The sequence below is a fragment of the Typopeltis vanoorti genome, chromosome 13, assembly GCF_054136105.1.
Source record: "Typopeltis vanoorti isolate ZY-2024b chromosome 13, IOZ_Tvanoo_1.0, whole genome shotgun sequence".
Taxonomy (NCBI): Eukaryota; Metazoa; Arthropoda; class Arachnida; order Uropygi; family Thelyphonidae; genus Typopeltis; species Typopeltis vanoorti.
This window is the reverse complement of record NC_143561.1, coordinates 73040866-73056100: the sequence shown is the minus strand read 5'-3', so window position 1 is coordinate 73056100 and position 15235 is coordinate 73040866. Positions and strand designations below refer to the sequence as shown.

At 37.9% G+C, this 15235-nt stretch overlaps 1 protein-coding gene across 1 annotated transcript in view; it reads right to left on the bottom strand.

The window, feature by feature from the left end:
- Positions 1-15235, bottom strand: part of swm (Zinc finger protein swm) — a 370656-nt gene that overhangs the window by 134356 nt on the left and 221065 nt on the right. The window contains exon 12 of the mRNA XM_090402359.1: positions 4156-4299. Within this exon, the coding sequence (XP_090258485.1) occupies positions 4156-4299 (144 nt within the window). The remainder of the gene's footprint in view (positions 1-4155; positions 4300-15235) is intronic.

Here is a 15235-nt window from a genome sequence, read left to right as displayed (position 1 = left end):
GTGGGAGAGTCAATACAATTCACAACAGGTCTTACTGGACAACCTTTATGAATTTTTGGGAGACCATAAAAATACAAAATATTTGGATCCCAGCTAACAACTTCATCAAGGAGCTTATTTAATTGTTTAGTCTGCATATTTTAAGATTATAACTAATTTCTTAATAGGTGGAGATATCTTGTAAAAGGCAGTCTATCTTCCTCTCATAGTCAGCCTTATCCATTACTACTACAGCGCACGGTACTTCTGTTTTAATTAAGGCAGTGCACGGTATTCAGAAGTAGATAAATTACATGGAAATGATTTGTTTCTAAAGTGATGCAACAACTACAAAGTGTAGTTTATTAGCATCTTCGCTTGAAACTCCCTACAGATTGCATTCAGTATAATTTTAATATATTTATTCATATTTAGCAATTAAATTAAATTAAATTAAATGTATATATAAATTTTAATATTAATTAATATTAATAAATATTAATATATTAAATATAATTAAATATAAATAAAATAAATTTAATTAAATAAGTTAAATTAAATCCTTAATTAAATGGTTAAATGGGAGAGCTTAAGGCTCAAAGCTATATAACTGAGAGGACCTCCACATAGCCTTCAAAGTAATGTGAAGAACCGACCAGGCCTTCTGACCTAATGTCCAATCCTCACCTTCTTGTGGTACACCCTGTTAGGTATCTACCTGGATACCGAACAGACGAGGATGGGCTAGATATTTGGGATTTAGCCGACCAAATTCTATTCTTATTGGCTTAAACCAAAATTTCAAACGATGGTACAACATGACAGAATTTCATGCCGGCTGGGGCATCGCCCGGTTAAACAAGGCCCCCTGTTGTTTTCACAAGGGAACCAGGGACAACAGCGAAAAGTCGGCTACTGGAACAAATCCTAAAACTTACCCCAACTCAACACCACCAGAGTTCAAGATCGGTACTATCAACATAAGAAGCCTGAATGGCAAAGAAATGGAGCTAGCTGAGGAATTAGATAAGTACTAGATCGACATAATAGGGGTGACTGAAACAAAAATGACAAAAACTGGTGAGATCTTTCTGAGCAATAAATACAAAATGTTATATTCAGGAAATGACAATAAAGGAAAAGAAGGAGCAGCCATAGTATTCAACACTAAAAACGAGGCTAATCTTCTTGAATGGCAGGCAGTCTCAAGTAGAGTGATGTAGGCAAATATGAGAATGGAGAACCGGACAATGAGACTTATTTGTCCCAGAGAAGCTTCCACTAAGATAAAAGTGGAGGAATTTTTTGAGGCTTAAGTCACTGACACAATGAAAAAGGAAAAGTTGGTCCTTGTTGGGGATCTAAATAGCAGAGTACGAAATGATACAAAAATATTTTGGGAAAATTTGGAGAAAAGAGCAAAGCTAATAATAATGGCAAATACCTGTTGGATTTCTGCTCAGGACAGTTATTACTAACACAATGTTCCAACATAAAAATATGCACAAATTCAAATGGAGAGAAGAGGCAAGGAATAAGAAAAGTCTCATTGACTATGTTATTGTTGATAGTGATGTTTTCTCCCTGGTGCAGGACACCAGAGTGTACAGAGGATTTGAAATTGAAAGCAATCACTATTTAGTCTTTGAGCAGGATAAAATTGAATTTCATATTGAAAAGAAGAACATGTAAGAGAGTTTTAAAGAGAATAAAAGTTGAGCAGCTCTCAGATGTGAACTGTAGATTAAAATACACAATATTATTTAAAAAAAAAGTAATAAATGTAAGAGTTTGAGAGCAGGAACTAAACTTTGGAGAATCAGTGGCAAGCCCTGAAGAAAATACTGATTAATTCAGCCAGAGAGGCATGTGGTGAGGTTGTGTGCAAGGATAGAAAAATTAGAACTCCATGGTAGACAGAGGAAGTTAAAGAGGCAGTGAAGGAAAAGAAGAAATCATATCAAAAGTTCCTGGCAAATAAGTCAGCTTGTGCTCTTACAGAATACAGAGACAAATGTAAGAAAGCTAAACACTGCGTAAAACTGGCTAAACACTGAGTAAAACTAAGTCATGAGAGGACTTCGGCAAGAACATAGAAAATAAATATCAAGAAGGTGGCAAAATATTCTGGAGGTTGTTGAAGAAGCTTAGAAATGGAGGAAAGAGTGCTGTAAATGGAATTAGTGATGATAAAGGTGACATGAAAACAGGAGAAAAAGATGTACTTGAAGTATGGAGTAATTATTTCGAAAAATTGCTAAATGAAACAAGCAGTGATTGCACAGTGGTAAAAAACACTGAACAGGCATGCAGGCAGGAATACATATCCATACTTGAAGTAGAAAAAACCATCAAAGGCTTGAAATTTGGAAAGGCAGCAGGAGTAGACGATATTCGACTAGAAATGCTGAAGTATGGTGGTATAAAAGTCTTACAGTGGCTGCACTGCATAGTTCAGAAAGCCTGGATAGAGGGACGAATTCCCGATGATTGGAGTAGAGCTCTAATAGTATCCATATATAAAAAGGGAAATAAAACTCAATGTGAGAATTACAGAGGTATTTCCCTACTGAGTGTTCCTGGTAAGATATATGCAAGTATACTTGAGAAAAGGTTGAGAAGAATTGTGGAAGAAAAGCGTGGTGAAGAACAAACTGGATTCAGGCCAAATAGAGGCTGTCAGGATCAGATCTTCACTTTACGAGAAATAGTGGAGAAATTATGGGAATATAACAAAGATCTGTATTTAAGTTTTGTCGATCTAGAAAAGGCATATGACAAGGTGCAAAGAGAGAAGCTGTTCCAAACACTACAGTTATATGGTGTTATTGGGGCATTATATCAAGCAATACTTAGTCTCTATTTGAGTTGTAAGTCAGCAGTTAGAATTGAAGGAAGTACAGGAATGGTTGAATGTTAAACCTGCTGTCAGACACATTGCACGCATTATGAAGGAAAGTGGTATTAAACCTGATATCAAAATTGGAGGTGTTAATCTCAGCTCTTTGCTTTATGCAGATGATGTTATACTTCTAAATAAATCCGCTACAAGTCTGCAAAATTCCCTGACTAAATTGAATAACTGTTGTAATAGATATGGTATGAAGGTCAGCATTAAAAAGACAAAGACAATGAAAATAGGTAGAAAAAACATTGAAAATATCAACTGCATTGTGAATGGAGAACCTATAGAACAAGTAAAACATTTCAGCTACTTAGGTACGATTTTTAGTAAAGATGGTAAGTTAAATATGGAAATAGACAAAACAGAATCAACAAAACTGGTATGGTAGGAAGTCAACTGAATAAATTTAAACGGAATAAGAGAGAAATTAGCCAAAACACTAAATTAGCTGTATACAAGACAGTGTTTAAACGAATTTTAACTTATCTCTGGTTTTTTTCTCTGCCCGGTTGGCAGGGAAAAAAACCAGAGGAAGACCAAGATATAGGTGGATTGGTACAGTAAAATGTGCCTTAGAAGACAGAAATATAAGACCTGATAATACTGGAGTATTGACATTTAACAGACTGATTTGGAGGAAAATTGTATAGGAAGTTAGTAATGATGTAATTTTTTCATATAGTACTATCATATCCTGTACACCCCCCCCCCCCAAGGGTATATATCAAGAATTTGATGATGATTTATTCATATTAATATTAATTTCTAGCTCACTAGAAATTAATTTTAATTGGTAAACCAATTGTTGTATGTACCTTGTATTCCTGTTCGTTGTTGTTTCTACACGCTGATGATGTATTGTTAATTTCAGCATGAAATATTTCTACTTGTATTGAAGTTTATTACTGTGGTATGTAATTTTGTTGATGATAATATTTAAAATGCTACAGCTTATTTTAGATGAAAAGAAGTTGTAACAAGTTATCATAGAAAATTTTTCTCTGTAGATATTTATTAGATATATGTAGATAAATGGAGAACTACATTTCTCCCATTTGCATTTTCATCTGCATCTAAGTACAAATCAAAAATTAGTTACGCATTTTGTAAGCTGTATGAACAGCTCAAAGTTTTGATTAAAAATTCAACAACTTGAAAAAAGTATCAAATAGTTTGCGTTATTCAATTTTATTTATTTCATTTAATTTAAAAACTTGAATTTCTCAGATAATTTGCTTTAATCAACTATATCAAAAACACACTGTACATACCTTCTTCTGTTCTTCCTTTGACTTTGTTCCTACAGAACATGGTACTGATATTGGTGATGACAATGATGGGACATTACTCTTTTTTAAAGCAGACGGGTTAAATATTGTTCTTGAAAGATTTCCCACAGAGGAGTATATTACAGCCTAAAATTAGACAGATCCAAAGGAAAACCAAATTAATTCTAATTTGAATTAACTGTATGTTCTATCTAATTTATATCACATGCAGACATACTATATCGTCACTACATTAATTAATTACTAGGTTAACATGGTCATGCTAGGCACTGAACAAACTGTATTGTAACTGCCAATGAGGCAGAACATCAAATTAGATTCTAAGTTGGTTGCTCTCTGGCAGGGTATGTCAGAGTATATATATATGCACAGACGCCACCCTTGAGTTGAAAGGAGTTGAATAGTGTATAGTTAGGAAAGTTGAGATGAATAGTGCTGGGGGGGAGTGGGGGAGGAGAAATTTGGATTTCTGTTAAAAAGAGTAGGTGGGGTTTAGTGGACTGCAGATGGTAGTGGATGCTATTAAGGTTGGAGTTGAGGTCACGGATGTTGGTGAAGTGGATATGCAAGGTTCTGTTAAGCATGGATTTGCTCCGAGGGTCTTGCACGTTTCCTAAGCAGTGTCTGCATACTGGTGTCCTTCATGGCTGCTAGTGGTGTCACTTGGTTTTTGAACTAGTTTGGATTGTTTTTAATCTATTACCCAACTGTTGCCTCCATTTTGGCATTTTTCTTCTAGTTGTCTTCGGAGTTGGTGTCTTTGTTCTCTCTGGGCAAAGGTTGAATCAGGTCGAGCACGTATCCTCTAGCTTGTTTATCGCTGTTATAAATTTGGTTGTATTTATTGGTGAGTCGCAGGTCACTTTCACATGACATGGATAGTTCGTTCCGTCCTTTCTTTTGTTAATGGGTCCGATACTATGGCATTTGACGATATTTCTGGGATTGAAATTGCATTCTCCTGCAAGTTTGCCAACGTCTTCTTTTAAGAATATACAGTTTTCCGTTGGAAAGTTCAGGATAACAGCGTTGAGTTTCCTATTTTCGGCCTCAAGCGACTCGTGTACCGATGATGTGATTAGTTCACGAAGTTCGTTAGCAAGCACGGGTGCTGGACATTGAGCATCTCGAGCTTTGTTTCCAATTTTCCGATTTTGGAGGAGAAGTTATCGATCACAGTATTAAGCTGTTGCTCGAGGTTATTGACTCTTTTGCCATATTTTTAGTATTTGTTTTACGGAAGGGAGGCATGTCGTACAGAAGTAGGGCTGGTTTAGATCGGTAAAAAGTTTGTGTGCAGATTCATTTATTTTCGTGCAGAAAATATGAAGCCAGCTGCAACAGAAATCGCACAATATACATTTTTTCCTTTCTTTGACTTCTGTTTCACAGCTGCAGCACTTCGTAATGTTATTCGGTTTGTTGATGACCGGCGACTCTACAATGATGGGACTTGAGATAGTCTTCCATTGTTGGCCGCCTTCTTTACTTCGCACGGTAGGCATAGCGCTTTCACATGGCTGTTTTTCTAGTTTTAAAATATAGCAGATTTAATGGACTATGGGTACTTACGAGTTGTACTGTAGTAATCAGCTGCTTAGTACCTTCTGTTACTGTTCCGTTTGCTGCTTATTTTGCACAGAAAACACTTACAATTACGATAAAATGCAGGAGCACAAGTTTAACATAAAACTTATCCACTTTGTAGTCACTGTAATAAAATGGTAAATTGAGATTGAAATTTAGAGATTTAAGAAAATAAAACTGTGAAATTCACTATCATAATAATATTCCTGATAAGCACCTTCAGGTGATGTTCAGGATATTATGATAGTACTTCATGAAAAGGTTACATCATTACTGACTTCTTATCAGCAGTTTTCTTCAAATTAATCTGTTATCTGTCATGGCTCTAATATTATCAGATCTGAAATTTCAGTCTTCTATATTTTGGTCTTCTAAGGCTAAGGAACTTCTTACTATATGGATCCACATAGATCTTTGTCTTCCTCTGGGTCTTTTTCCCACCAACCTACAAAAAATACTTGTTTTGATAACTTTTCCTCGACCATTCTATTTAAGTGACATACCATCTGAGATTAGCTTTGATAATACATTCTTGAATGCACTGTCAGGTTCTTACCTAACTTATTTATTTTTCATATGATACTGCCACTGATTTCATCTGTTCACCTCCCTGAATTGTTCTCTGAACTCTCATATTTTTTTGTGTCAAGTATATTTGATTTCTAACCGAGGTTTCAGAAAATTGGTTTGAATGCTGTCTTGTATACAGTAGTTTACTGTTTTGATTAATTTGTCTCTTATTCTATATAAATTTATTTAATTGACTTCTTACCATTTCTGTTGTTAATTTCCATATTTGATTTGCCTTCTTGGCTAAAAGTTATGCCTAAATAGCTGAAATGGTTTACTTGTTCATTAATTCTCCACTCAGGATGAGTGGATACTTATTACCCTTGTTTGTTAATACAAGTAGTATTAATAGTAAGAATACTATGGTTGCTTGCACCAAAGATGGACTATTTTGAGAACCACTTGTAAATAAAAAAGCCCAAAAAACTTCTCTAGTTGGCAAATAGAATTAGACCTATCAGGCTTTGTTTTTTCTTCTGGTGGTTGGCATAATGAATCAAGAAACTTTGCACAAGGTTACACTGGTATCTCCATTGTAAACTGAGTTATTATTATTAATAGTATTATATGGCTACCTCCATGGAGTCCAAAGAACCATCACAGGAGACTCAGTCTATCCACACAATCTATCATACCTCTCCTTGAACTCATTAACAGATAAAGCACTTATAAATGATTCTGGCAAACATTCCATTCATTCACAACTCTCAAAGCAAATGATCTAGTCCTCACACTCCTACTAACCATACCTTTATTCAACTTTCAGGGATGACCCCCTTGTTCTGGTCCCCTCTAGCAGTGCTTAAACATTTCCCCTGTATCAATTCTATAAAACCCTTTAAGCAACTTAAATGTTTCTATCATATCCCCTCTTTTTCTCCTATCAACCAACTTCTGCAATCCACACACCCTCAATCGATCCTCATAGGGAACCATTCCACAGCCAACTTGGTCACCTGCCTCTGAATCCTCTCCACCACTTTTTCATTCCCAAGAAACCCAGGAGACCAGACTTGAGCTCAGTAATCCAGATGTAGGTGTATCAAGGCCTTATAAAGAGGAATAACAACTTCCTTATCTCTACATGTTAATGTGCAAGAACAATAGTGAACTAATCTTATGTGCTATATTAGCAATATGTCCTCTAAACTTTAACTCTCTGTCTGCCACGATCCCTAAATCTCTAGCTTCATCTATTTCCTGGAGTACAGTGCCATCAAATGCAATATACAGCTTGTAACCTATTTTTTCCAAAATTCATAACTTTACATTTCTCTTCATTAAACTCACTCCCATTAACTTCTGCCCATGTTGACAGCTTATTTAAATTGTCCTATGGCTCTCCACTTTGCCTTGATTAACTATTATGCAAATTAATTATGTTATGTACAAATTAACAGCAATGATCCCAGCACTCAACTTTGTGGCACACCACTAGTCACTTGTTTTCTCTTCAATTCTCCACCTCCATATACCACTTTTTGATATCTGTTCAGCAGCCACCATCTTATCCACTTAACCAGTGTCATGCCATCCCCATTTGTTCTAATTTGCACAACAGAGTTCCATGCAGTATTCTGTCAAATGCTTTTGCAAAATCTATGTGTAGCCATTTCTTTTATCCAAGTCAGCTGTTACTCTATTATAAAAAGTTAGTAAATTACTAATGCATGACCAATCCTTCAAAAGCCATGTTGACTCTCATACAGTATCATATTTTTATCTATCCATTCTTGAATTCTCTTTTTGACCAACTTTTCTAGTATTCACATTCTTTATCACCACGCCTGAGATACTGATTGGTCTATAATTTGTCACTGCAGTCTTAGAACCTCCCTTATGTAAGGAATTATTTTGCCCTCTTTCCACTCCCTTGGAACTCTACCAGAGCTGAGACTTAAATTAAAGAGCCTAGTCATAGGCATTGCCAGTTCTGTTGGACATTCTTGCAAAACCCTAGCTGATATCCCATCTTAACCCACAGCTGTATTTACATTGAGATTCTGCAATATTCTAAGAACCTCCAATTCATCCACCTCTGTTCCCACATTAGTGTCTGTCACATATGTTAAAGCAGTAACCTCACTAGGATGATATACCCTTGTAAGGTCATCACTTAGTAACTCAACTATTTTATCTGCTTCTGTCTCCTTGTGACTATCATCACTCAGTAAGGTTAATCTTCCATAGTCATTCTTCCTCTTACTTGCCACATAACGAAAGAACTCTTTGGGATTTCCTTTGGCCTGCTTGACTAGATTCTTCCTCTTAATCTGATTTTGCCTTCCTTGCAATGCCGGTCACGTTTCTCTTTATATACCTTCCATAGTATTTTCTTCTTCTGCAGCTCATGTTTAATGATATTACTGATCCATCTAACATCCAAGTAGAATTTAATTTTTCTAATTGAAGGAAAACGTTATACTGTTGTTGAAGAATCATTCTGTTAGTATTGTCACCTTCGGATAAAAAGGCATGGTAGATATGGTTAAATTTAGGAATAAGGGCTGTCAAGTTATAATAAAGATGATTTCTGATTCTGCTGTCTATACTGCTGGCGGAAGGAACTACCTGAGAAACAGTTCAGCACAGCTCACACAGCATGCCTCGTCAGTTTATCATTTTACTACAATATATTCAGCCCAGATATGCAAGAGTGATTCTTCAACCTTCAATTTCAGTAGCCGACTTCCCAAAATATAGTTCACTATAGAAAGAGAATAACAGTAGTCATCTTTCTTGGATACTTAACTGGTTCGCAGGGTTTGATGGATGCTAACTAGCTGTATGTGGCCGCTTTCACCTCTAGTCTTTTTTTCCATCATCCATCTTTCATAATCGTATGCTAGTGATATGGATAGGACTGGTAAACACAGATTCATCACACAAAAGGAACTATCTCAATCCCATTGAGAATGACTTGATGAGCTAGTGAAAAAAGTAAAACTGGACTGGCAAATGTTAGTATATGTAGGAAACCTAATCTTCAAGAAGAATTTCATATTTGGCTTGTGAATAATCCTGTGGAGCTTCTTGCTTGTAATACGTCTTGTCATCTTATTTTTTAGTATTCTATGAGTATTTGATTTCTTCTAAACTACTTCAGAAGTGTGTCTCAGTGTGTTCAATAAGATAAATTCAAACTATCTTAAATCTTTTAATTTGATCTCTACATGGGGTGCCTTAATGCATTGTGTTAAATTGAATGCAAACTGTGTGCATATTGCAAATGCATTAATACAGTGCTTGACAAATTATGCAAAAACCCTATTTGCCCAAGACCTGCTCATTTTTAATGATACATACCATTAAGTTAATAAGAGTTCCATCAAGTAATTAGTGGTGCTGCATCTGTGTTTTCAAAAAATATTTTGTTTAGAAAGTTCCGGCCAATTGCCTTGGCAAGAGACCAAAAGGCACGGCTGCCGTTTGGACAGGCTGCTTGCAGGAAGCAAGCGCCTGTCCAAACGGCAGCCATGCCTTTTGGTCTTTTGCCAAGGCAATTGGCCGGAACTTTTGCAGCTAGCAGCCTGTCCAAACGGCAGCCATGCCTTTTGGTCTCTTGCCAAGGCAATTGGCTGGAACTTTTACCCTACACTATTCCCACCTCTATCATACTCAGATGGCTCAATAGCAACATTACCTATAGAAAAAGCGAATCTCCTGGCATCACACTTTGCCTCCAATGAACACATAACTGACAATGGCAAAAGTCCTCCAGTCATTCCAATTGCCCAACTTACAATGCCTTCTGTATCCTTTTGCCAAAAAAGACATCACAAACCTGTTGTCTAAATTAGACACAAAAAAGTCTCCTGGCCCTGACGGTATTCCCCCAATTATCCTGAAGATCTGTGCATCGGAACTGATTCCTATCCTATGTCATCTGTACACACTCTCTTACTCCACTGGATTTTTTCAACCCATTCCTAAAAAGGGTGACAAATCACTACCATCTAACTACCGCCTTATCTCACTCACTTAAGTCCTATCTAAAGTAATGGAGAAAATCATCAACTCTCAACTCCTAATCTACCTTGAAGGTACCCGGCTATTAAGTGACCACCAGTATGGAATCTATCAAAGCCGTTCAACAGGAGATCTACTCTCATACATCACCCATCACTGGACAAATGCCATGGAGAAATTCGGTGAATCCCAAGTAGTTGCACTCGATATCTCCAAAGCCTTTGACCGAGTCTGGCACAAAGGCTTATTAAGCAAACTCTCATCATTTGGACTACCTCGGGACCTATGCAGATGGAATGCCAGCTTCCTGTCTGGACGCACACTATGTGTGATGGTAGACGGCTCCCTATCCTCTCACCATCCAACAAATGCTGGGGTCCCACAAGTTTCAGTTCTCTCACCGACCCTCTTCCTTCTATATATCAATGACCTACTTCAGTTGACCTCCAACCCAATACATAGTTTTGCAGATGACAGCACATTACATTCCTCCCTTTCATTTGACAAACCCTACTCTACACAACTCACCTCAACCCACAGAACATCAACCACCATTGCCCTTAATTCTGACCTTCAAGCCATCCGCCAATGGGGCCCAGATAACCTCGTCAACTTCAATGCTAGTAAAACCCAGTTCTGTCTTATTTCTCACAAAAAAGAACCATTTCCCCCCAGCATTGTTTTCGATAACACTCAAATTCTCAGACAAGATGAAATTTCTCTTCTCGGAATTACCTTGACATCAAGCCACTCCTGGCGCATCCTCAGCTTCCAAAAAACTAGGCTTCCTCTTTCGCTCAAGATGCTACGTCACCTCAAAACAGCTGTTAACACTATACAAGTCACAAATCTGTCCAGCTCTCGAATACTGCTCTCACATCTAGAGTGGGGGCTCCAAAAAGCTCCCTCAAAATGCTTGACTCAATACAGAGGAGAGCAATTAAACTAATAAATGACACATCCCTCACCAACTCACTCCCCCCCCACTTTCACATAGATGCCTGGTCTCCGCAATCTGTATATTCTATAAATATTTCCATGGGAAATGTTCATCTGAAACAGCATCAATAATTCCCCCACCATGTACAGCTGCTGCCCAACATCCTTTCACAGTACACCACAAAACCCACAGAACAAGTTTCTTTTCCTCCTCATTCATCCCTGCTACTGCAGTAGTGTGGAACAGTCTTCCCCCAGACGTATTTCCCAAGAAATACAACATACAGGCATTCAAATCTAATGTAAACAAGTTTCTCCTTTTGCAACACACCACCCATATATGGTACTAACGAACTATAGGTTGACCAGCCAACCTCCTGTATATGGGTCCAACATATTTAAAAAAAAAAAAAAAAAAAAAAAAAAGGGGGGGGGTATAGTTTTTAGGAATCATCTAATAAAGGAGGAATCCTCTCATTTTTTAAAATTTTATTAATTTAATACTAAATATAAATATTAACTCAGTTTGTCATAATAACATTAAGACAAACTGAAATATCAATACACTGTTGCCATAATTTTTTTTTAAGCCAGTTTCATTTTTAGATTTAAAATGTCATCGAGTGTAAAATAATGGTTTTTGAAACGAAAGCAAAAGTGGAGAGAGAGTGCATGTTGGAAACGTTTCATGAGCAAGTCCAAAAATGTAAGTTGTGTCAAAGGGTGGGAGAATGAAGTAACTCACATTAAGAATGTAAGGAAAAATTGTGAAAGTGTTATAGAGAATGTAGTGGAAGTAGTGAATGATAATGTATGAATACAAATAAGAGTGAAGGTTGTGGATAGAAGTAATAATGCGGATGATAAGGTGAGAGGGCAGAGACTAATAGCACACTTCTATACAGGAGTAAACGTCAGCTCAAGCAACTGGAAAAACAACTGGCATGTGATACAACAGGAGGAAGAAAGAAAGCAGAAGTGAATGGGAAAAGTATAAAAGTGCAAGAAACTAGGAGTAAAGAAAAGGTATTCTATGGGGATTTAATGATAAGAGGTATATTTAAAGAGACAGTGACAAAAGCATGGTTCTCAGGTGTAAAAATCAAGGATTTTTTTTATGTTGACCCCATACAAGAGGTTGGTAGATCAACCTATAATACATTAGTACTGTGTATGGGTTGGGAAAGTAGGTACTTGTTCACATTGGATATGAATGACTGTGTATTGTATTCCTTAGGGAACACATCAAGGGGAAGACTGTTCCATAGTACAGCAGTTGCAGGGATGGAGGAGGAGGAAAAGAAGCTTGTTCTGTGAGTTTCGAGGTGCACTGTGTAGGGATGTTGAGCAGAAGCTGCACGTGTTCCAACAAGCTTAGTACTAAGTGGGGAAATTATCGATGCTATTTCAGATGAACATTTTCCCTGGAAATATTTGTAGAAAATACATAGTGCAGAGACAGATTGTCTGTGCGAAAGTGGGAGGAGTGAGTTGGTAAGAGATGGGTCATTAATAAGTCTACCAGCTCTTCTCTGTATTGAGTCAAGCATTTTGAAGGAGCTTTTAGGGAGAGGCAGTATTCGATGGTTAGGCAGATTTGTATAAGGTTAATAGCTGTTCGGGGTGAAGTAACGTCTTGAGCGAAAGAGAAATCCTAGTTTTTCAGAAGCTGAGGATACAATGGTTGTTGTGTTTATGCCAGGAGAGGTTTGATCTCAGGATAATTCCAAGAAGAGAAATCTCAGATTGTCTGGAAATATGGGTGTTGTCAAAAATAATACTGGGAGAAAATGGTTCTTTTTTTTTTTTATGAGAAATGAGACAGTACTGGGTTTTATCTACATAGAAACTGACTTGGTTATCTGAACCCCATTGGAGGATGGCTTGGAGGTCTGAATTGAGTTCAGTGGTGGTTGCTGTTCTGTAGGTTGAGGTGAGTTGTGTGGGTAAGGTTTATCAAAAGAAAGGGAGGAGTGCAATGTGCTGTCGTCTGCAAAACTGTGTATTGGGTTGGAGGTAAACTGATGTAGGTCACTGATATATAGTAGGAAGAGGGTTGGTGAGAGGACAGAAAATTGAGGAACCCCGGCATTAGATGAATGGTGAGAGGATAAGGAACTATCCGCCACCACATATAGTGTGTGTCCAGACAGAAAGCTGGCAATCTAACTACCTCTGTAGTTAGATTGCCAGCTTTGAGATAGACCAAATGATGGCAGCATGCTTAGTAAGCTCTTGTGCCAGACCTGGTCAAACGCATTGGATATATCAAGTGCAACCGCTTGAGATTCGCCAAACTTCTTCATTTCATTTGTCCAGAGATGGGTGACATGTGAGCAGATCTCCTGTTGATCGGCAGTGATGGAATCAATACTGGCGGTCATTTATTAGACAGGTAGATTCAAGGTAGTGTATGAGTTGAAAACTGATAGTTTTCTCCATCACTTTAGATAGGACTGAGGTGAGCGAGATCTGGCGGTAGTTGGATGGCAGTGGCTTGTTGCCCTTCTTGGGAATGGGTTGAATACAGGCAAATTTCTAGGCTGTGGGAGAGATACCAGTGGAATAAGACAGTGTATATATAAGTGACACAGGACAGGAGACAGTTCTGGTGTGCGAACCTTCAAGACAATTGGAAGAATGCCATCAGGTCCAGGAGACTTTTTTTATGTCTAATTTGGACAGTATTTTACTGATCTCTTTCTGGCAAAAGGATATAGCAGGCATTATATGAAGGGCATCTGGAATGGTTGGGGGACATTTGCCATGGTCAATTAAGCATGCATTGGAAGCAAAGTGTGAGGCCAGGAGATTGACCTTTTCTGTAGGTGATGATGGAATGGAGCCATCTGGGTATGATAGAGGATAGGGAATGGTGTTGGACAGAAGTTACGACTGATTGCTTTGGACAGGCTGCTAATTTCCTCCTTTTTTTGCTCTTTCAAACTCTGTTTTGGAAGCATTGATTGTCTTTTTGCATTTATTTCAAGCTTGGGTATAAGCATTAAAGGAGGATGGGGTTCTTAATTTGAGCCAGTAATGGTATGTTTGGTTTTTCATTTATACAGCCTTGACGCATCTTTTGGAAAACCAGGGTTTAGTTACGGAATGGCAGGTCAGAGTGCTGTGGGGAATGTATGTTTCCATGCCAGTGAGGATTACTTTGGTTATGAGTTCAATGCATGTGTTTGGGTTGGAAGGTCGGAAGCAATAGTCGAATCTAACCATGGGAATGAGGCATAGAAGTTGCGGAGGTTGTCCCACTTGTCACTGTTATAATGCCAAATTACTCTTGTATGGGAGTGGCTGTGTAAGCATTGTTGCACGGGGGGAGGAGATGAGAACTAGATTGTGGTTGGAATTGCCTAGCGGGCCCTCTACATTCACTGTGTATTTGGAAGCTTCATTGGTCAGGAAGAGGTGTAGGGTATTTGGAAAGTGGTTCGGGTTATCAGGTATTCTGGTTGACATCTGAACTAGTTGTGTAAGGTCATTAGTGATGCCGAATGTTTCAGCATCTCTGTATAGGAAGAGAAAAGTAGGTTGGCGCTTTGAACATTAAAATTTCCTAACAGGATAATTTCGCTGTTGGGCAAGTGAGACTGGAGAAAGTCAATTTTTAAGGAGAGGAAATAAAAGAGCCCATAGTGGTTGGTTGCAAGGGCAGTAATAGCGACAGCATATGAATTTGACCGAGTTGGGTAGGGATATTTTCATCCAAAGAAGGTCAAAGCTGGGTGATTCTAGGTTGGGTGCTCTCTGGCAAAGTATGTTCGAGTGAATGTATGCACAGAAGCCACCCTTGAGTAGAAAGGAGTTAAAGAGTGTGTAGTTTGGAAGGTTGAGAAGAATAGTGCTAGAAGAAGGTGAGATTTGAGTTTCTGCCAGAAAGAGTAGTTGGGATTTGGTAGACTACAGGTGGTAGTGGACACTATTAAGGTTGGTGTTTAGGCCACGGATGTTGTTGAAGTGGATTTGTAGGGTTTTGTGAGTAATA